Source organism: Trachurus japonicus, chromosome 7 (genome assembly GCF_045865225.1).
Source record: "Trachurus japonicus isolate A0001 chromosome 7, Traja_1.0".
Taxonomy (NCBI): domain Eukaryota; kingdom Metazoa; phylum Chordata; class Actinopteri; order Carangiformes; family Carangidae; genus Trachurus; species Trachurus japonicus.
This window is the reverse complement of record NC_140913.1, coordinates 556542-579496: the sequence shown is the minus strand read 5'-3', so window position 1 is coordinate 579496 and position 22955 is coordinate 556542. Positions and strand designations below refer to the sequence as shown.

General features: G+C 41.6%; 1 protein-coding gene across 1 annotated transcript in view; it reads right to left on the bottom strand.

Moving 5' to 3' along the window:
• Positions 1–588: 588 nt before the first annotated feature.
• Positions 589–22955, bottom strand: part of LOC146983892 (piezo-type mechanosensitive ion channel component 2) — a 151013-nt gene continuing 128646 nt past the window's right edge. The window contains exons 38-55 of the mRNA XM_085783039.1: positions 22661–22860; positions 22401–22562; positions 19744–20121; positions 19377–19635; positions 18541–18729; positions 18217–18427; positions 17949–18081; positions 17553–17700; positions 17233–17447; positions 12336–12494; positions 12050–12197; positions 8735–8923; positions 8426–8518; positions 4305–4474; positions 2532–2648; positions 2291–2370; positions 1763–1988; positions 589–890 (exon numbers count right to left, since the gene is read on the bottom strand). Of these exons, the coding sequence (XP_085639165.1) occupies positions 635–890; positions 1763–1988; positions 2291–2370; positions 2532–2648; positions 4305–4474; positions 8426–8518; positions 8735–8923; positions 12050–12197; positions 12336–12494; positions 17233–17447; positions 17553–17700; positions 17949–18081; positions 18217–18427; positions 18541–18729; positions 19377–19635; positions 19744–20121; positions 22401–22562; positions 22661–22860 (3333 nt within the window). The 3' untranslated portion in view covers positions 589–634. The remainder of the gene's footprint in view (positions 891–1762; positions 1989–2290; positions 2371–2531; positions 2649–4304; positions 4475–8425; positions 8519–8734; positions 8924–12049; positions 12198–12335; positions 12495–17232; positions 17448–17552; positions 17701–17948; positions 18082–18216; positions 18428–18540; positions 18730–19376; positions 19636–19743; positions 20122–22400; positions 22563–22660; positions 22861–22955) is intronic.

The following is a 22955-nucleotide window of genomic DNA, read 5'->3' as shown; positions in this document are numbered from 1 at the left end:
TGACGTAGGGACGAGGACTGTTATGGTGCGTTCAAGGCAACTCGTATTTTTCCGACCTGTGAAGTTGTACCAGTTCGATCTGGTACATAGACTGTAAAAAAAGACGTACTGGTACGAGTTCACGGGTCGGTAGTTACGAGTGGCCGTTATAGTGACTTTCACAGGTAAAACAGGTCAGAAAAACACGAGTGGGTTGCCTGGAACGCTATAAAGTCCTAAGTCGTGACTTGAAGCTGTAATTTACGGTTTCAAAAGCCTGCCTGGAACGCAGCATTAGCCAAAACGACCGGATCGCTTACTTCTGCTTTAACTGTAAATAAATGAACAGAAGTGAAACATATACATCTATCAATAAAATGTATCAGTATGAATTCTTCTAATGGAAAATGTTGGTGGATCAATCTTTGTAAGTAATTTGTAAGAAAAATATTCAGATCAGTAGCAAGGTCAGATATGGGTACAAATCTTGCACATAGTTCTTGTTAACTGTGATTTTTAATTAACTTCATATTTTACCACAAATCCAGTTTTAACTACACACATGATGAAATGACATTAGCTCTGCAGCTGCAAGGGACAGAATGAGATGCTGCTCCATCGCCGTCCTGCACTAACATGAGATCAATGTCAAACCCTAGTTGTCTTTCTTGTCTCTGCTCATCTTGATCATTGTCTCTGGAGATCGGTAGAGGAAGATGAGTTTGTCATACATGGTCTCCTCCAGCTCCATCTCTCCTGCCTCGCGGACCACAAAAATATCTGTACAGAGTTTCAGGACCCGGTCCACACACGGCAGTTCTTCATACATTATGGACCTGGAGATCCCATTGAAGAATTCCCTGACAAACTTTCCAACGACCAGCACCACTGACATGTACAGGCCGACAATGCTGTTGGGAGGAGCAGAGTGGAAAGCTGTAAGTATTTTGTTTTACTGATCTGTGGAGATGAAACATCAAATGAACAGTACACCAACATCTTGACAAGGTTTTTGCTGTCTACAGTAGCAACCAGGATACTGGGGTCTTCATGATTTACTTAGAACCAATATCATCCCACTACAATGCACAGCAACTTTGACCTTATTTCCTGCCTAGGGAAAAGCACCAGTCTTGGTCTTGGTCTGGATTTTCTTTTTAATTTAATTTTAATTGGAAGAAATGTATAAAGACAAGTTTGTGACCTAACTGACTTTGTTCTAGTTACTTCCAAGTAAAACTGCCCTTTTACTGTAATATAAGACTGGAAATCACCCCTCAAATGAAGCAGTATGGATATATTGTACAGTTCCTGAATCCTTGGAGTCCTGTGAGTGTTCCAGTGTTGGTGTTTTGTGTCTCTGATGTTCCTTGATATCACAGGACTAAAAGAAAGTATATGATTTAGGCGGAAATTGTGGGGAAATGTGTGTGATTAAAAGAGCCCCGGTGTTCCCTTTAAAATGTTACCAAAAACAATATTTTTTAAGCACTGACAATATCCTAAATTTGAGCCTAAGCCAAGATGTACCAGCTTCTAAAATGCATTTTTTCCAAGGGGAAGTTCATTTCAACAGCTCATAACTCTAATACAGCTGTGACTCAGGAAGGGTTATCATACTAAAATATCATCTACAGACATGGATGTTTTCAAAAATGATAAGTAACCTTTGCCACATTGAGTGGTACTGATATCTGATCTGGCCCATGGACTATGACGAGAATGCAATTAGGTCAAACAACCATCATGATAACAATTTCTTGAAGATGTCTTGTTTACATACCCGTGTCCAGCCAGAAAGCCCAGACTGGAGGGGCTGACTTTATCATTGAACACCACCATCTCTATGCTCTGACACTTGTTGTCAGATGATGTGACAACTGGGGAGCACTCCTCCACCACCCACCACTGCTCTGCATCCTTCTCTGACATCCTGTTGACCTGTTGAAGTTTGATTGACAGGGGTCTGAAGAAAGCCAGTGCCCGGAGGTCTGGGCGGTCCGAGAGCTCTGAGGGAACACACACTAGTGTTAAATCAAAGTGTGTGCAGGACTCACCTCTCTGGAGTCTGATACACTCTGTCTGTCTATGCAAGACAAGGCAATTTTATTTGTATAGCCCGTTTTTACCAACAGTTTGTCTCAACAGGCTTTACATCCCATCATCCCATCATCCCATCATCGTGTGTGTGTGTGTGTGTGTGTGTGTGAATAAAAAGAAACCAATCAAAACCCAAACAGAAGTCCAATTGATCATAGTTCAGCAAATGATCATTTGTGGCCGTGTCGATGGAAAATGAATGGTAACTAACCTACTTTCATCCTGGTTGCCATTTTGGACTCTGGTCCTTTGGGACCTCTGATGAACTTTGGAAGCAGATCGTTAATAATCCTACAACAGAATAACATCAATTTAACAACACAATACAGACTGAAAAAACACATGTGAAAACATGGAATGTAACACACAAATTGATCAAATTGAGCTAAAATGACACTGCAGAAGAGACAAAAGGGAAAAGAGCAGCAGGTTGGATATAGACTGAGACTCACACAGGTTTGCTGCTGTTGCCCCGAAGCATGTGGACAATCCCTTCCCTCAAGTCCTCATCCTGGAACTTCACAGTGTTTTCACCCACACTCTCTACGTTCATGGATATGGATGCGTTCCTGAGGAGGGCAGCAGAGAGGGCTTTATTCAATGGATGACTGTTGAATGTAGTCAATGTGCAGCTTCATTACAGTAATTAAAGGTACAACAAGGAGTTTCTATTTGGTTATAAAAAAGTCTCACGTTAATGTGGATGAATCTACGTTACCCACACTTGTTAATGGGCCCATTTTCGATAAATATATTGTTTCGTCTCTATCGTTATTTTGTTATTATTAGTGGTGGCGGAAATGCTGGGCGAGCCGACCAGCGTTTCCTTACTTTGGTCATGAGAATAACGCCGCCGAATCGCCGTTTATGGTCGGAACTACAACGGTATGTGATCGTCTTCCAACCTCTGACTTTAATTCTTGATGAATGAAAACATGAGTCTGTCTTGCGCCGGTCAAAGAATTTCACGGTGCGCACGGAGGCTCATAAATGTAGTGTGAAAACGCTTTGCTTTTCCAAAACTCCTCGTTGTCCCTTTAACCTGCATTACAATTCTACAAAGTAAACAGAAACTGAATGTTTCAGAAGCACTGGCTGCCACCATGTTTCTACAGTATGAGAGTTGATACATTTCTAAAGACCCTAGAAAGAAAAATGACATAATACAAACAGTTCAGGAACTATTGGGCCTATACAACACCAACCACAAGTATTCAGCCCCTCAAATGTTTTCATCTTTTACTGCTTTTATGAATGGAATCAAGGCTTTTTCAACAAAACTTTACACAAAAAACCTGCTACAGCACAGTGTACAGAAGATGTGCAGGAGGTTAACCTACAGCATGGATAGACTGCTGCACTCCCACCTTGACTGATTGATCTTGATTGGTTTTGCTGGATTAAAAAAAAAAAAAAAGTTTCCACGTTTTGCCAGAAAATCAGTGAAAGCATTTTGAAACAAGTAAAAGCTTCAGCACCTGAGATGGGAGCGGCTGTGCATATGTCATTATGAGACAGAGCAAAAAAAAGCTCATATTACACCTGAGTTCACCCACAGGTATGTGGGAGTCTCCAAGCGTACAGCTTCATGATGGCGGCAGCATCATGCAGTCAGGATGCCAGGAAGGCCGCTGCAACAACGCTGTCTGCTAGAGAACCATGACTGGGGAGAAGATTTATTTTCTAGCTAGACTGGAGCAAAAGCTACACAGAACTGATTGAAAGGTGGATGATCTGGAGCTGCTTACTCACAGCTCAAACCTCAATCCAAGAGAGCATTTCTGGCTGGATTTAAAAAGGGCTGTTACGTAACATCTGATCTCTGTGCAACCTGACAGAACCTGAACAGTTTTGCAACAATCATCACCAATGGATGGAATCAAATTGAAGTGTGTGCAGATGTGCCAGCCTGGCTGAGACCTATCCACACAGACTCAGCACTGTGACTGTGGCCAAAGTGTAAATCTAAATACTGACCTGAAGCAGTAAAAATGTATGTGGTCACTTATTTCGCATGAGTTATTTTTAATGAAATCTGTTTTCACTGAAATGTTTGAGAATATTTGTTGTAAATTCATGTTAGAAAAGCCAAATTGTATCCACCATTTTACAAAAGCAATAAAAAGGGAAGGTACTGTATGAAACACGTACTGTAGATACAAAACCCCCCCCCCCCCCCCCCCACACACACACACACACACACACACACACACACACACACTGACCTGACAAGTGTCCAACGTAATGTCATGTATATGTGAGAGGAGTTGCTGAGTTCCTGTATCATGGCCTCTCGGCTGGCAGGGCTGATGGTCCACAGCAGGCTGGCATCACTCTTCACCTTGGCAACAATGATGTCCTCTACAAAGTATTTCATTAGGAACTGCATGGCAGACTGGGAGAGAGAGTCAGACAAACATTTTAACAAATACAAAAAAAATAAAATCTTCCATAGATTATGCATACAAACTGCCCAACCCTGTTTTTTTTTTACCTTCAATACAATCTACAGTGCATGAAGAAGGTATTCAGACCATTTGCTATGTTGCAGCTTAAAGCAGAAGTAAGTGGTCCGGTCGTTTTCGCTAATGCTGCGTTCCAGGCAGGCTTTTGAAATCGTAAATTACAGCTTCAAGTCACAATTTACGACTTTGTAGCGTTCCAGGCAACCCACTCGTGTTTTTCCGACCTGTTTTACCGGTGAAAGTCACTATAACGGCCACTCGTAACTTCTGACCTGTGAACTCGTACCAGATCGAACTGGTACGACTTCACGGTCGGAAAAATACGAGTTGCCTTGAACGCACCATAACAGTCCTCGTCCCTACGTCGCCACATTCACGGCGTTCCTTGGCTGCACACACAGCCCTGCATGCCGTTCTCTCTCCTCATTGGATAAAAACTGTAGGATACGATAAATGTTTTCTCTACGGCTCAGAGCAGAGCAGAGGGACTGAGAGACCCGTGTTTCAGTCCAAACACTCTATGTAAGTGATTGCTGTCGGAAGATATAACTATTTAAGACTTATATTAACACAAATATATCACTTACTTCTGCTTTAATGTGAAAATCAATGAAATTCTTTTTTCTTTTTTACTTATGTTCATGTGATATTTCAGTTTTTCTTTTTTATCATCAATTTGCATACAATTCTGGGTTTGTGCTGTCATTATGAGGTGCTGATTGTGGATTGATGAGGGGAAAAAATAATTGTATTCATTTTACAAATGGTGAAAAATTGAGGCGGGTCTGAATACTTTCCTTATGCACTGTATACAAAGTTCTACTACATCATCAAGTTATCATTGATGAACATCAAAGGAGTGAGACGGCTGCTCTGGAATTGATTGCAGCCCAAACATTATGGGAATTTTGTTCAAATATTTCAAGACATGACATTTCTCTTCTTCAGTTTCTTGTTTAATAATCTGGTGACACAGTGCTAATTCAATCAAAATGAGCTAATACCATTAGACTCAACAACAGTGTGACCAGATGTCATGACATGTTAGTGACCTATACCCATCTGAAACTCTCCCCCGTCTTAAACTGAATTAAAAATAGATTAGAAAATGCAGCAAGATATTCAGATCATTTATAAGAAAGTAAGGAATATCCATTAATCTATGATAGTTATTTATTTCTATGCTGTTGCTTTTGTGCAGTGTGTTCTCAGGCATGTGTGTGACACTTCGTCAGGTTTGTATGGCTTTGTAAAGATCACAAATGTAAATGTGCCTCAATAATGAAATCTAGTAATACAGTTTAAAAGTTTTGGTGAACATAATCTACAGTAAAAGGTGTTATTTGCATGGCTGTCCAACACCTGACTGACTTCAAACTTGACAGGTGTCTTTAATGTCAATGCTGATGCAGTGTAGAGTTTGGTGGAGATGGACATGTCTCAACAACTGTCATCAGTTTCAAATCAAACTAGTGTAATGTGCATATTCTGATTGTTCTGTGGATGTTCGCTGAACCCATCACTTATAACTAAAAAAAAAAAACTATATCTGGATTTACATTGTTGGGTCCTCAGATCTGCTGTGGTTAAGGTTGTAATGCTTGCTGACTTAATTTGTGATGAGTAACCATTAAGTCACAGTCTGTTCATCACTGTTTATACAGCACTTTACTATAGTCTGGTCTCATTGAAGTGAGTCAGTATGTAGCTTTAATGTGGAAGCTAACAGGCTGAATGTGTTCACAGCTGCAGAGTAGCTTGTTTTTACCGTCCATGGATGGTCGGATTAAACACAACTATTCATGACTCAATTTGTCTCCTGTTGCTGATCATCACCGTAAATCACTACTTTCCCCCTCCCCCTGAGACTTTTCATCATTGAATCAAGTTAGCTGTTTATGTCATGTCAGGCAAAGTAAGTTTATTTAAAGCGCATTTTTACAAACAGTTGTCTCAAAGAGCTTTTCAGCTGTTCATCCGTAGCACTTATTGGTGGGTATTTTACAAGTTCAGCATGTGAATTGTTGGGTATACTTCAGTTTTCCATATTTATGACATTATTTCAATATCTGTATTTATTTCTGTTCTATCATGTAAAATTAAATAAAACTTCACTATTCACTTCACTATTGAAACAAAAGGGACAGCACAACACTGTATAATTGTACTTCCCTAGATAGTTTATGTAGTTAATAGTAAACCCCTCTGTGTTATAGTGGAGAGTATGAATTAGAGGACTTTCTGTTAGAGCAAGATGATAACGCTCACCGTCACTGGATGACACTTAGCTGGTATGAATCCTTATCTTCATGTTTATGCACTATAGCCAATTGGATGTTAGCACATCTTCCCTTTGCTGTCTCGGCCCACCTTTCTAGTATAAGAATCTGAGCTTTGCTGTTTGACCCTTAGAATTGAGGTGGCATCACGCACTCATGTTGTGTTGACGACTCTTCTGTTCTCCTTGATCAAGTAAATAAACTCCTTCAGCATAAGACATACACTCTGGACTCTGGTACTTCTTCTTCTTCACTGGCATCACCACAAATTCCTCCCTAACAAACACCTCTTCCATGGAAAACATCTCTAATGGTGTAAACTGACTTTCTACACAATATAATTATTGATTCTTTAACTGTGCGTTCACACCAAAAGCTTCCAAAGCGTCAAAACGCCGGAAGTCAATTCATTTTCAATGAGAGCCCGGCTACACTGAGCGTCCAAAGCGTCAACAGGCGTCGCCGCGCTTCCAAAGCGTCCAAAGCGTCCAAAGCGTCCAAAGCGTCCAAAGCTTCCAAAGCGTCCAAAGTGTTACGAGAAGTTGAGCCCTGGTTAACTTTAGGGTAATTAGCTATGACGCGGTTCGGCGGAAACCGACGGCAACCTGTCAGAATAGAGATGTCCGTCGGCTGCCTTTTTTTTCCTTTTTTTTTGTATTTCGGCTCCCCAATGACCAGCGCGATCGAACTTTGACGCCAGTCACGTGACGAGCGGCTGAAAATATTTGCCATTTTGGAAGCTGCCTTGTCTGACGCAGATTGCTGATTTTAAGCTTTTTGTTTTGACTGTTAGAGTTGTTAGACCTCAGGTTTAACAGTGTTGGTATTAACCAGGTCAGTTCTATAGATTATGTGTCTTCCTTCAGCCTGAAAAGGGTCCAGTAATCAAAATACCTCCATGCTGCTCGTATGTAATGTCCGTCTTGTATTGAAGCCCCGAAATGCGAAATTGTCCCAAAAAAATTAAATAAGTCTATATTTCAAGCTTGTTTGTAGCGGAAGCTCCTCGAGAAGCTTCTGCTACAAAACAAGCTTGAAATATAGACTTATTTCATTTTGTGAAATTTTTGGTGTGTCTTTTTGTTACGAAGACAGTTGGTATCCATTTGCAACCGTTATATGGACATACTACTACACTGCTACACCGAGACCCCCTGTAACTCAGAGAAGCCACGGAGGACTCTGAAAATCCCCATTTCAGAATTTACTATGAAAAATATACATCTTAAAATGGAAGACTTATTTATTTAAGGAGCAATATTTCACTGTCTTTCAGTAGAGTCATATAACCATTGTCACACCTAAGCCTGTGAATATTCTCATTTGTCCAGGTCATAGTTTTAATTTTAACCGAATGCAACTGGACTTGGTTATTTGTCTAGAAGACGTTTCACCTCTCATCCAAGAGGCTTCATCAGTTCATGCAGCATCTGACCAGGCTGGGACTGGTCCTTGTCACACCTTTTTCCTTTTCTGTTGCTCTCACTTCAGCTCTTAATATTATTACTGCTCATGAGCTTTTGCCCCTCAAGCATATATTTATCAGTCTACCATATCAGTGATTTGTATTTGGTGCTGACAGTATAATGAAGTTCATCTTACTGGATGGGTAGCATAGACGTTGGTGAGCCTCTCGAATGCAGTTTCTGTGTATGAAACCAAGTTCTGCTCCTGGGCACTCATGGAGAACAGAGGCTGTGGAAACACAAACAGATGTAAAGCACAGGTACATTAGAGATAACTGGAAAGAGTGAAGAAGGCTTAAACAGAATAGTTAGTGAACATGTAAATCTGCAGTCACTGGTGCAAAGCATGATGGGACATCATCAGCCTTCTAACTGCAGTATCTTGGAACAGAAAGCACTGTCAGTTGTAGGTCACACAGTTAAATACACTCATATACATCCTGACCTCATATCCTGCGATGCTGAGCTGGATGGAGACCTCCAATGGGCGATTGGTCACTCCAGCTGCTGACTGAACCAGTGACATGAAGAGGAGTGGGAACCAGATGATGCTGATGAGAGCAAAGATGATGAATCCTCCCATCCCATATTTCACCACCTTCTTCTTCTTCTGCCCTGGATGGTGTGGATATTTCTAGAAGAAGATATGGTCACAAATGATCCTTCCTGAGACATTAGGAGGTCACAGTGAGGTTGACATTCAACTATTTGGAGAGAAAATGTCCTCACTAAAAGATGACAACTGTATGCATTTATGAGATATGGTTAAAAGCTCATTTTTTAACTTAAAGCAGAAGTAAGTGATATATTTGTGTTAATATAAGTCTTAAATAGTTATATCTTCCGACAGCAATCACTTACATACAGTAGAGTGTTTGGTCTGAAACACGGGTCTCTCAGTCCCTCTGCTCTGCTCTGAGTCGAGGAGAAAACATTTATCGTATCCTACAGTTTTTATCCAATGAGGAGAGAGAACGGCATGCAGGGCTGTGTGTGCAGCCAAGGGACGCCGTGAATGTGGCGACGTAGGGACGAGGACTGTTATGGTGCGTTCAAGGAAACTCGTATTTTTCCGACCGTGAAGTCGTACCAGTTCGATCTGGTACGAGTTCACCGGTCGGAAGTTACGAGTGGCCGTTATAGTGACTTTCACCGGTAAAACAGGTCGGAAAAACACGAGTGGGTTGCCTGGAACGCTACAAAGTCGTAAGTTGTGACTTGAAGCTGTAATTTACGATTTCAAAAGCCTGCCTGGAACGCAGCATTAGCGAAAACGACCGGACCACTTACTTCTGCTTTAAACTTAAAACTTAAAAGACCTTCATTATCTTTAATGGAAATTTGTGCTAAACAATCCCCACATTTCCACTCAACACATTTCATACTTAAAAAACTCTCTGAGTATTCAGATACACGGAATTCACAAGAACACGACCTGACACACTGACCTTGACCTTTGACCACCAAAATTAAATCAGTTCAGTATTGAGTCCAGTGAATATTCGTGCCGAGATACACACAGATTGGCTCAAGGTGGTCTCGAAACACCACATTCAAGAATGACTGAGTTAATGCACATCATTTTCCAGGCAATGATGGAAGAACCTGGAGGGGCATGGGGGCAGGAACAGTCTACCTGATCGAAGAACCAGAACTGTGTCATTGCCATAATCCCTGTTTTAGGAGTGGGTTCATCATCTTTAATTGTTGGTGCAAGCTGTTTTTAGATCGGCGGGGCAGAGACGAAGCTGCTCAGCTAACGAAACGGAGGCTCATGGTATTCCCAGGCTTTCCCTCAAATCTCATCAAAATACAACAACTCCTAAACCCCCTCGTGGACAAGTTGTGACCTGCACATTCACCACGCTATGAGATAATAATGGAACATTCTGAGACAGAGTTGTTTTTTGAGGCACGGGTAAATGCAAAGCCGCCGATGAACGTCCCTTGTGATGAAGGTCTTTTTAAAAAAATACTGAAAGAGGAAATTGCCTCTCTGATTAATGACAAACTTGATCCTCTCCAATGTGCTTATCATTCTGGAAAAAGTGTAGACGATGCTAAGATTTTTATCTTAGACAGGTTGTAAGCACCTTGAAAAACCCAGTGCACATGCAAGGCTTTTATTTGCTGACTTTTCCTCAGCTGTTAATAAGATGCAGCCGCATATTTTAATTGAGCAGTTTTCGTCTAATTTAATCTACCAGATCAGATTTTATTGTTGTTCTTAAACTTTTTAACAGACAGAATTCAGTGAGTATTTGTGAATGGCAGCATGTCCTCTGTCATCACCTCAAATACAGGTTCTCCACAGGGCTGTGGCCTCTCTCCTTTGTTATTTATCATGTAGCCTACACAGACAGCTGTAGGTCTGTGCAAGAGGACAGCTATCTTGTAAAGTTTTTGGACAACATTGTCCTAGTATCACTTCTTCAGGGGGCCGAATCAGACCACGGCTGTGCACTTTCTTCATTTGTGAACTGGTGTGATGATAACTTCCTGGATCTAAATGTGACAAAAACTAAGAAGTTAGTGATTGCTTTCAGGAGGAACTGCCCTAAGCCAGCAGCCAGTACCATCCATGGAGATTGTTGAGACATATAAGTATTTGCCTCTTCCTCAAACTGTGTTTGACTCCAGTTCTATATGTCTATCATTGAGTCAATCGTTAAAAGGGGTCAACAATTCTTTTAATGTTTCTAAGAGCATTTTGTGTAGCTTTTATCATTTGTTTATTAAAAGTCTTTTGACTTTTTCTTTTATTAGTTGGTTTTATGGATTGTCAGTAAAGGAGAAGAATAGTCTCAGGAGCATTGTCAAAGTTTGCTTATAGCAGCAATTAGACTCAGATCATACATTTTAATCCAGCCATAATGTGAAAATGTATTTATTATTATTCCCTTTATTTGTCCTTGTGTGATGCATTGCACTATGGTCCATAACACACCTGAAAAACTGCTACAGTTTACTGGAATGACCCAGACATGAGGAAATGCAGAGATATAAGAGCTTTTGCCGTGGAAGGTATTAGTTCAGTATCCACAGCCATTTGTGTGCAAAGCTGTGCCAGTTAAGACTTGCCTTTCAAGTGACGCTCATATTTGCATACATTCAGGCAAACATGCTAAATGGATTGCATGTGCAATTTTGACCGTTTGAGAGACGCAATCCTCGATGCGCCTGGTTCAGTCAGGACCACTTTGTCAAATATATTCTTTATTTACTTGCACAAGTTTTATTTGGTGGTATGGTACTGTTCTGGGACCCCCTGCTCTTCCACGTGCTTGTGTGGAAAGCCTGAGGCAGGAAGAGCACCTTCCTGCCCTTCATGAGCCATCATCAACGGCATAAGCAGGGAGCGCAGCAGCAAAGAAAACCCTACTACAACTAACAAGATATACAATGATGAGGTTCATAACAGATAACGGGAGGAGCTGGGTTGGAGGTGGGTTGCAAAAAAGCCAGCAGAGGAAGCAACAGCAAGAGAGGTGACGTCGGCTAGAGCAGTTTAAATAGCGGCTGAGCCAGCTGATCTGCTCTGTGTTGACAGCTAAGCTGTTGATGCTGATTTAGAACTAACACTACGCCATCAGCTTCAGCATGTGTTTGCGCGTGCAGTCAAGTTTGCACATGTTATTATACACGCAATCCTTTAGTAGATCCGGCCCTTACTGTGATCAGAGTGGTCAGGACGTTCTACTGTATAATGATGACGGTGACACTACAGAACTTGAACAGAATCGTCCGTGCTTGCACTTACTTTCTCAGCCTCTCTATGGCACTTGAGGATAAATATATTAGCATATATGTCTTCAAGACAAATCCAACTGGACAGAGACAGAGTAGTTTCAGTCCAAACCCAATCCATCACTGCCCTCAACTCTGTCAGGAAGGGAACCATTCGGAACCTGGAGACAGAAGATCAGAAAAAACAAACAAATCAAAAAAATACTTTTTTTTTTACAGTGTAAATGTGTTGATCAGTTACAATCACTTTAGCTCCTAAAAAGATATATCTTTATTAAAACATGTCACCATTCCCATACCCCTGGAAGAGGAAAAGGTTCAGGAAATTGAAGTTCTTGGTGAGGAAGTTGCCCAGGATACGGTTTGGGTAGCCACATTTGATTTGGTAGGCAGACAGGCCAAAGTATATGCATTTCACAAAGTACCAGATTTGAGCGATATGGTTACTGTTGAACCTCCTGTAGAGCAGAATTGGATTTGATTTAGGAACAGGAGTATCATTATGTATGGCAGTTTTGTAAAGGCTCACATATTCCAGACAGGACCAGATCCAGTGATGTATTAGCGTGTATGAAAGAATACATGATAACACATAAATTACCAGGGTTAAAGGTAGGGTTGGAGATCCTGGAAAAAGGGTTCTATCAGGCCACATTTTGAAAATACACAAGTCAAAAATCCACGCCCCTTTCCTCAGACTTCTGAAGACTCCTGGGGCCTCATTTATCAAAGAGGGTGTAAAACTGCTACTAAATTTTTGCGTACGGCGAAAAGACGAAAATGGCGTACACCCAAAATATTTACACCTTTTTCAGATCAATCAAACTGTGCGTACGCACAACTCTCCGCAATTTCCCTTTGATAAATCACACCGGACCCAAGAATGGTGCACACGTGAACACACCTCTTACTCCACCCCCAGAACGCCATATGGTCAGCACGTGCATATTAATTAGCCATGTGCGCTCTGTGGAGCGGCTACAAAGTGACAACAAAGTGACAACGGAGACAACGGGCGGAGGGCGGGGGAAAGAAGCGGAACTACATACACGGCGACATGGGGCAATAACTCAGTCAAAAAATGATCTTGCATTTTAATAAGCTACAATAAAAACAAATACCTCCCAAATCTCAACAAACGGGAGCAGAAAGAAGAGTAATCTTATGTAATCTGCCCCTATATCCCAGAAAATCTTTTTTTTTTTTTTTTTTTTTTTACACCTAAATGTTAAAACAATGTAAAGCAGGATTTCCAGGATAGTTACCATTACTTTGCAGGCATTTCCACTTACAGCTCTACTGGACTCGGTTTAGGTCATTTTCCATTACAGCTGAGTCCTTCACAGTTCCTCCTCAGGGTCGCGTTGTCTCACTCTTTATTCTCTCGTCAGCTCCAAACTCACGTGCACCTCGTTAACTCAGGTGACAGAATAATAACAGTCTAGGCTGCAGATCAGTGTGCGCTGCTGTCGGTGTGTTTTTAAACTTGGTTTGATCCTTGTCGGACTTCACACTACAGTGTGTAAAAGCAAAAAAGCAAAATCCTCAATCCGCTCTGTTTATCAATTAACATAGAGCCTATGTTATTATAGAGCGGGTTGGATTGCCAGCATCAACGGTGCACCACTACCACTAGCCTACTTACTTCAAAAAAATCCTACTGTGCTCTTCTAAATGTACTCCGCGCTCCTCTCTCCCTCTCACACTGCAGTTCTCTGACTCAGCAACGGTGTCGCCAATTCCTCCTGTTCCTCAAAAAAGGTGTAAATCACGGTACGCCAGGGTCAAAATGGGTGTAAATGTCTGCACTTTTTCCCCGTCAGGTTTTGGTTTGATAAATCCCAAATTTGGCAGAGAAAAGTGCGTACGCACAAAACGGGGGGGAAAGGGTGTAAAAAAAGGTGTATCCACAATGATAAATGAGGCCCCTGGTCAGAAATGATAACTTTAAGCCAGCAACTCTCACCCAGCAGACTGCCATCATATGTAATACAATACTATTTGAAGTATCTTTTTCTGTACGGTAATATTACACATGTGTAAAAAATGTCTTCTTAAAGGTTGAATATGGAGAATGAGCAGAACACTGCATTCTAGTGTCTCAAGATTGTAGTCGCAACAACAAAAAATAATTCCAGCAGTTGGGTTGCCAGGTTCGTTGCCGAGTGTGTCAAGATCAGCCTGCGCCATGTCAAGTGATGAATCATACAGGGAACGACTAATTTCGACTAATCAATTAATAATAATTAATCTGTAGCCTGATCGGCGTGAGCAGACCAGCAGCTGTTACTGAATTACTGCATGTAGCCTACATCAATGTCAGTTCTCAAACAAAAGGCAAAATCTTCTTGCTTCAAGGTTTTATTTGTCACTCAAGCCTGCCCTACAGTAATCAGCAATATATATTTAAGCATCAAAGATGTTCAATCAAACCCACATAGTTTGAAACAACGTTCAAAACACACACAGCCAGTATCGCAACTAAGCATAAAGTCTGCTAGCTTAATGCTAACGTATAATGTAAAACCTCATAGACGGGCTAACAGAAATTAGCATCGCTATCACCATTTCGCGGCAACCGACAGCCATAGCAGTAAAGCTGCTAAAAACTGTTTTAATTCTGGCTTTAGCGCTGTTAACACGTCACAATTTAATCTGTGGTCAGTTTATAACACTTGTCAGGAAATTTGCTCCGATGTTTGTTTTGGGAGAAGTGCAGAGTCTGTGGAAGCTGCGACCGGGGACCGTGGCAGCGGCCGTCACAGCGGCGGCAGCCGCTCACTGAGCTGATCTGCCGGGGGCCGGGCCCGACCTCCGTCTTCATCCCGGGGGAGAAAACGAGCCAAGTAACTTATCCGCACACTTTTAGAGGTTTACCGCTGGCTGGTTAAATTCTTTTTAGGAGATTAATGTTGACCAACATTGAAATAATGTTGGTCTCATTGAAATTTAACAACTATGGTAGCCGCATTAGTTTGTTTGAATGTAAAGTGAGCAGGGCTGCCTCTGGGCTACATAACGTTACTGAAATCACCACATTTATGTAAATAAATGTTTTACAATGAACCGATCAGTCTGCAATCAATTTTATTTTGTTAAGTCAACATGGTTACTGTACATGGCAAAGATTATTACCACTTTATGACTTCAATTGGTCGGTATTTCATCAACGTAGCTCAGGAGTTTCTTGCTGTGCAGCCATAGAAACAGACGTGGTCCAGCGCCACGGGAGCAATGTTTTTTGCTCTGGCTGTGCCGAACAACAGACAATGCGTGGCAACCTGCAATGCCGGTGTTGCTATTGGCCAGAGGTATCTGTACTTTACTTGAGTATTTATTTTTCTGACGACTTTTTACTTTTACTCCCTACATTTATACGCAAAAATATGTACTTTCTACTCCTTACATTGTAAAAACAGGCTCGTTACTTTTTTTTTTGACACGACGTAAAAGCACCGGTAAAAGACGTGACGAACTAGAGAGGGGAAGAGGGAGAAGAAGAGGGGGGGGGCAGTAGAGAGAGAACCGAGTTACCAACTTGTATACTGCAACATGGAGGCAGCAGCATGGAGGAAGGAAGCGATGGTGGTCGGACTATCTGACGGGGGAGGGGGGGGGTGAACACTGTACAATCAGCGCATTTACCGTTTACGAGGGGCAAAAGCAACCTGTCCATGTGCCCGTGTCTGCGCGCGCGCGTGCGTGCGTGTGTGTGCGCGTAATTGTACGTGGGTGCGACCGCACGCGAGAGAGACGGCAGGTGGACTGACTGGCAGATGAGAGGTGGTGAAACGCTGTTTAAAAATTATTATTATTATTATTTTGTGAGAGTCTGTGGCGGCCCAAACGTTGGGAAACACTGCCTCTGGTCAGTTCAATCTTGATTATTCTGTCTGAACTTTTTTTGTTTAACAAAATTATCAAATTATGTGGGTTTCATTAACGGCAAAAATTCATTTTTACTTTTTACTTTTACTTTGAAAGTACATTTCAGAGCCTGTACTTTCTTACTTTTACTTGAGTAAAGGAGTTGAATCAGTACTTCTACTTTTACCAGAGTAATTTTTTACACATGTATCTGTACTTCTACTTAAGTACAGAATATGAGTACTTTTGCCACCTCTGCTATTGGCTGGTACGATGTAAACAGAACATGACAGTGGCTGTGTCCGAAATCACCCCCTACTCACTATATAGTGCACTATATAGTGACCACGCCATTTTGTAGTGGTGTCCGAATGTTTAGTGATTATTAATGTTCACTATATAGTGCACTGAATCTATCCCACAATTCACCGCGAAATGTAGTGAGCATCCGATGGTCACTAACCGGAGCAAGATATCCCATCATGCATTGCGGTCACGGATCGACGCCGTTAACACACCGGCCCAGAACGACCGGTGTAGCTACCAAATAAATGCAGTAGTGCAGCAGCCTCAATAAATGTGTCCAGGCTGCCAGAGTTGTCCGGTCACGGCTTCCACAGACTCCCACAACAAACGTCGGAGCAAATTTCCTAACAAGTGTTATAAACTGACCACAGACTCTGGATAGCGATGCTAATTTCTGTTAGCCCGTCTATGGTGTTTTACATTAACGTTAGCATTAAGCTAGCAACATTATGCTTAGTTGTGACACTGGCTGTGTGTGTTTTGAATGTTGTTTCAAACTATGTGGGTTTGATTGAACATCTTTGATGCTTAAATATATATATATTACCGCTTAATATATTGCTTTACTCCTCTACACCGGCCGTTGCCATGGTTGTATCCATGGTACGTGCACCAGCTGTTACAATCGCTGTCAGAACGTTTTAATTACGCGACGTAATACGTCATTAACTGTGCGGCGGAGTAGTGTCCGAAAGTGTTTTTTTATTTGACCAGTGAGTCCACTATATAGTCCACTATATTGAATTCACTATATAGGGAGTAGGGAGGAGGGAATGAGTGAGTGATTTCGGACACAACCAGTAAGTCATTGTCAAACCCGTCAAAAAAATGTAAAAATCTTAATTCGGACTAAATGTGTTTTTTATGGAAAAGCAATACTTTAATTCTGTACCCCTCAAAACGCCCCGTGGGTGTATTATTTTTAAATATAGCTTTCAATAAAGATTCTACATATTCAACTTTTAAGGTTCAAGATTCAATAGGTGATAAAGAGAAACAATGATGAAAGTGATGAACTCTTACCTCTCAGTGACCCCGGGGAGGATGAAGAACATCCAGAAGTGTATACCAAATACAAGCACCACCTGAAAAACACACTTTCCCAGGAGAGACTTCTTCAGGTACAGTGCCCGGTCCACTATCATGGTACCGAACTGCATGAGCAGCATTACCAGGAAGGCCTCGGGAACCTGGTCCTCTGACAGGGACTCTGTGATGTCAACTGCCCCAGAGTATTTCTGCACACAGACAAAGATAAGCCTGATTGTGTCATAACATGTGTTCACATGTTAATGTATAGTATCAATAAATATTCATATGTATAGTGTTTGTTTTACTCTCACCCCAAAAGCTGAGTACCCATATATGGTGACGATGAAGTTAACTACGTCGATGAGAAACATGAGGGCGTAGACGTCACACACAGGACTGTATTCTGGGTGAATGATGTCATAGAAAAACTGTCTTATGGGTAAGTAAATGTGAAGGGCACTGAAGAAAAAAAGGAAAGCAGAGATCAGAATCCCACATAAGCAGAAAAACATGACCGCCAGTACAAACTAAACATCAAACATTATTTGGAAGAAAAAACTAAGAATCTGTACATTAATATCTATCAGACCAGATGAACGTTAAGCAATGGAAAAAAAGAAGACTCATCATCAACAGGGAGCAGGGCTGCTGCTGCAACAATCTGGAGCTAATATTAGACATAAAACAAAGACAATAAAACAGCATACACTTCTATAATGAAAGCTTTGGCCTCTAGCACCCTCTTCCTGATATGTTGTCTGATCCTCTGCTTCCTGGTCAGTGGAGCCTTCCTTCGTTGGCGGGTCTTCTTCTTTGGTTGTTTCTTGGGCTTTATTTCTCCTGTAAAACAATGACATGGAGAAATGTTGGCAATATATTGTGATTTATTTCGTATAGCAATTATAGGAAAGAAAAAAGAACCCAAGAAAAGAAAAGTCAGATTTATCAGTTTATCAGATTTTGATAAATATTCACCATGAGGAGACTGTAAAGAGTCCCGTCTCTTTTGTCTACAGAATATGGAAGTGGTAGAGGCCTGGAGAGGCAGGAACTTCAGCCGGCGGGCAGATCTCTCTTTGTTGCCCATTTTATCTCCAGCTGTCATCTTCTTCTTTTCCACTTTTCTCTTCATCTTCTTAAAGAAATCAGGCATCTCGACCTCCTTATTGTCCCACAGCCCATGGCACTATACCATCACGGACACAAAAGGAATTTTAATATGTAAAACAAACTGCACAGCAACAGTTATTCTCAAACATATATAGACTAGAATGAGTGGGAGGGATTTTTCATGGCTACCTTGAGTATAGAACGGTGGAAGAACAGAGCGAGCAGCTGGATGAGGTCAAAGACCACATAGCCACTTTTCTTTTCCACCCCAATAATGTTGGGCAGAGCGAAGGGCCGCTCAGCGTTGATGCCTCTGTATGCAGAGGTGGTCCACGGGAAGAAACCAAACTGGAAAAAGTACTTTACCACCACAGTCAGCTGAGAGAAACAGAGCAGAAAGTGGCTCAGCTGAAACAATGAATAATCCTCCCCTCCTCTACTCTCCTCTCCTCTCCTCATCCAGATTTTTGATTATATAAATATCTATTTTTCTTTTATAAAGAAGCATTTTATGGAGCTAATTTATTCCCTCATTCTGGGGAAGACGTACTGGTGTGGGCAGAGTTGTGTTTTTTTCATTATCATTATTGCACCTTGTAGTTTGGCCTTGATGTCTCACACTCTTTCTGTATCCACAGATCTCTCCAGAGCTCCATCCCTCTGCACCAACCACAACCTGCTGATAAACCAAGCTCCCCTTCCTGCCCATGAACCAGTCTACCATCCACTACTCCCATTAAGCTGGCCTGCTCTCCCTGCCTTTCCTCCCACCAGAAGATGCCTCCATTCGCTCTTCCTTGACTGAACAATCCTCATTTATTTGATATTCCGTGTCGTAAACATCATGAAAATAAGAACTCAAAAAAGCTACAATAAATAATCCTTTGTTTAATTTTGTCTGGTGTATTCATTCTGAGAACTTTGAATATTCCACCAACAAGGAAATCATTGTGCTTAATAAACATCATTTGGCCTGAGCTGTCTATGTGTCCTGAAATGAAGAATGTCTTTAATGTCAAACACACCTCTGTGTAAATGATAGCTGTCATCCAGAAGCGCTTGCTGGGCCGGGGCACAGACAGCATGGCCCATAGGAAGATGAGTATTGGCAGAACGAGGGAGAGGAGCGAAGCCGACATCATGTGGTTGAGGATGATGACAAAGTAACACAGCATCTCTGACTTGGACACCATCGTGTTGTAGAAAGCAAAGGTCAGCTTCAGTGGCCTCGGCAGTGTCGTAAAGAACTTATCAGAGTTGGAGATCTCATCATTTTCAAAGAAACTGCAGGAAATAGGGAGGAGAGGAAGACGGACAGATGAAGATGAACAACTTGTCTCGAAAAATGCTCTGTTATTATTTTCAGTGTATGTGTTTCTTGTGTTGACTGACTTGTTAAGGAGCAGCTCACTGGCAGTGAGGTTCCTGGTTTCTTGACTCAGAGGTCTGGGAGACGGTGTGAGATCAAGACTTTTCTCTACGTCACTCTCCCTGAAATCAATTGAGCTGCATTCTGGATATTCAGGACATTCAACTTCTTCCTCCTGCTCTTTCTCTTCTAGCTCAGCTTTCTCTTCTTCCAGCTTGTCTTTCTCTTCTCCAAGCTGCTCTTTCTCTTCTAGCTCACCTTTCTCTTCTTCCAGCTTGTCTTTCTCTTCTCCAAGCTGCTCTTTCTCTTCTAGCTCACCTTTCTCCTCTTCTAGCTCGTCTTTCCTATCCTCATTATCCTCTTGTCCAGTCTCTTCCTTCAGAGAAGAATCATGTTCATAGCTTTTGAGACAAAGATAGAAACAGAAATCTTTTAGTTTCCAGTAACATGGACAAACAGCATCATCTACAAATACTGGTAGCATTCTGTTCACATTTGGATGATGGACTGGGCCGTAAGAACATTTTCAATAACTGATGTGTTACAGTTTTTCTGAATTGCTAATTGCTGAAACCCATTCACTGAATGGAACATCCTTTTGACCAAACCATAAACTATCTTCACTTAGTAAAACACCATTTGCAGATCTTAGTCAATCCTTTTGCAAAACTCTAAACACAATTCTCATGCAATAAAACACAGTTGTCACTGTGATGCACTTGTAATGCATAATGGTAACAACAAGTGAAAAAACATAAACACTAATACAACACACGTCATCCGTCAAACACGACTCAAATCTGTCTTGTCTGTAACAACATCTATGTCACGTCTGTCCATCCTGGGTGAGGGATCCCTCCTCTGTTGCTCACCCTGAGCTTTCTCCGATTTTTCCCTGTTACAGTTTTTCTCGATTGCTAAGACACATTTCTCGAAAGCTTCTCTCATTTTCTCTAAACTGTGAACACAAACCCCAATTTTCAAGCTACATTCACAAAACCTCAGACTCTTCTTGCAAAACCAAACTTTGACCTCAAAACAGTTCAATCTGTGCCCAAAACTGAACTTTGTTGCCAAATCGTGCCCCGAGTCAATCAAAATTAAAAACACTACTGAGCAGCCACTAAACACTACATAGAAAAATAGAAAACACAATGCTCAGCACATGAAGCTGTAGAAATAAATGTTTATCGTTCACTGTGGGCTAAATGCATGTTGCAAAACAAAAAACCTGTGCATTTACACTGTATCACTTTTCTCCTTCCCTTTCTTTCACCCTCCTCCTTACCTCTCCACATCCATTTCATCCCCTTTTCCTTCCTTCTTTTTTTCTGCCCAGTTCATCCCTCCCTCCCTCCCTCATCCTTTCTTTCTTCACCCTGTCACCTCTCATCTTCTCCTCTTGCAAAACAAAAAACCTGTGCATTTAGCACTTGTACATAGTAAAAAAAAAAAGGAGTACAAAAAACAGAAATCTTGTGCATTTACACGTAGCACTTGTACAGTACAAAAACAAACAGAAATCTTGTGCATTTAGCACTTGTATACAGTAAGCCTACGTAAAAATAAAGTACAAAAATATAGAAATGAGAAGTACACAACTCAGCCACAGCGTAATTTCTCTGTACTGGGTCAGGCCACAGGACTTCATCCTGAACTAGCTTACAGTATATGTGCCCTCACATCATTGGACACAAGTGTTATCAATTTTGAGTTGTTGTGTTCAACCGGTGAAACTTGTGCTTTACTTGTGTTTGACTTTTGCCACCTGTGCTCAGCATTTTGCAACACAGGTGCATCACAATGAAAATGTGTTGGTAAGATGTGTCTAAACAGGTGAAAAGTGCTGATGGTTTTGCCAAAAGAGTGACTGATTCAATCAGTGGGTTTAGGCAACTGAGAATTTGGTTCAGACAACAGGGTTTAGTGTTTTAGCAATTGAGAAAAACTGTAAAAGGGTTTTCTATGGAGTTTTTCCTCAGTGGATGTGAGGGTCTAAGGACAGAGGATGTTGTTACGATGCCATGTGAAGCCCTTTGAGACAAACTGTTTGTAAAAACGGGATATACAAATAAAATTGCCTTGCTTTGCCTCAAAATGGATCACACTTGTTTCTCATGATGTGAAAACCAATATAAACAAGTTTAGAATGCAAGAAGACAAAGAGTGGTCTCTGTGTCCAGCCATGTCTCTCTAATGACAGCTAGTGTGTGTGGGTGTGTGTGTGTGTGTCTGTATGTCTCTGTGTCTCTGTATATATATATATATGTACACGTAGAGATACAGAATATTCTTGTCTCAAGCTGTGGACCCCCCCCCCCATTGATAATTGTAAATGAGATACCTACGGACCCTATAAAAAGAGGGAGTCATCAAATGTGCCATTTATTCTGAGGAAGGCCTTTTGGCCGAAACGCGTCAGCTCAGTAAATCTGATGAAGAGCTGAAAGCCTATTCTTTAAAGTGTGCAGCTATTCCCTCCCTGGGACTCTCTAAATATCTTTATGTGTAGCTGAGCACCTTTAAGACCAGAGGACACGCACCTGCTACACATCTTGACATATAAAATTTGATTTGATTAACTTTTTAAATGTAGTGTTTATGGGTGAGCGGTTGTATTGCAATTTATAAGCTTTGAGAGTTACATGTTATCATCAGTAATCCAAGATTTCTTAATCACCCTGGTGAAAGGTCGTCAGTGTCAAAGGAGGTCAGGTCAATGTTGGGGGTTTTCAGGAGCCGTCGTCTGAGCTGATCAGCAGCTGGTGACGCAGGAACAACCTCATCCAGCTCCTCCTGGGTGGGCTGTCGAGAGCCCAACATGGTCTCATCTGTCATACAGCTACAGGGGGAAAAGCAGGGAGAGCACGCATGGTCTGACATTGACGTAGACTCTGAATGTGTGTCTGATGACAACAGAACAGTGACTCTGCATTCTACCTGGAAAAGCTGCTGCCCCAGGATACTTTGGATGCTTGGCTCTTCAGCTTGGTATAGGCATGGTGTGAGGTGGGGGCAGTGGGTGATGGTGAGGGAGGAGGTAAGGAGTCATCTAGGTCATCATGGGATGACATTGTGTTTTGACGGGACATCCAGTTGTCATAAAACTGCTTTATACTCTCCTGGGTCACCTCTTTGCCCTGTACAGAGGAAAAGAACCACAGAACTAATGCTGCCAAACTGCTCATCCACAATACTGTGTGGTAAATCTCTGTAATTGTGTATGGATTTACAA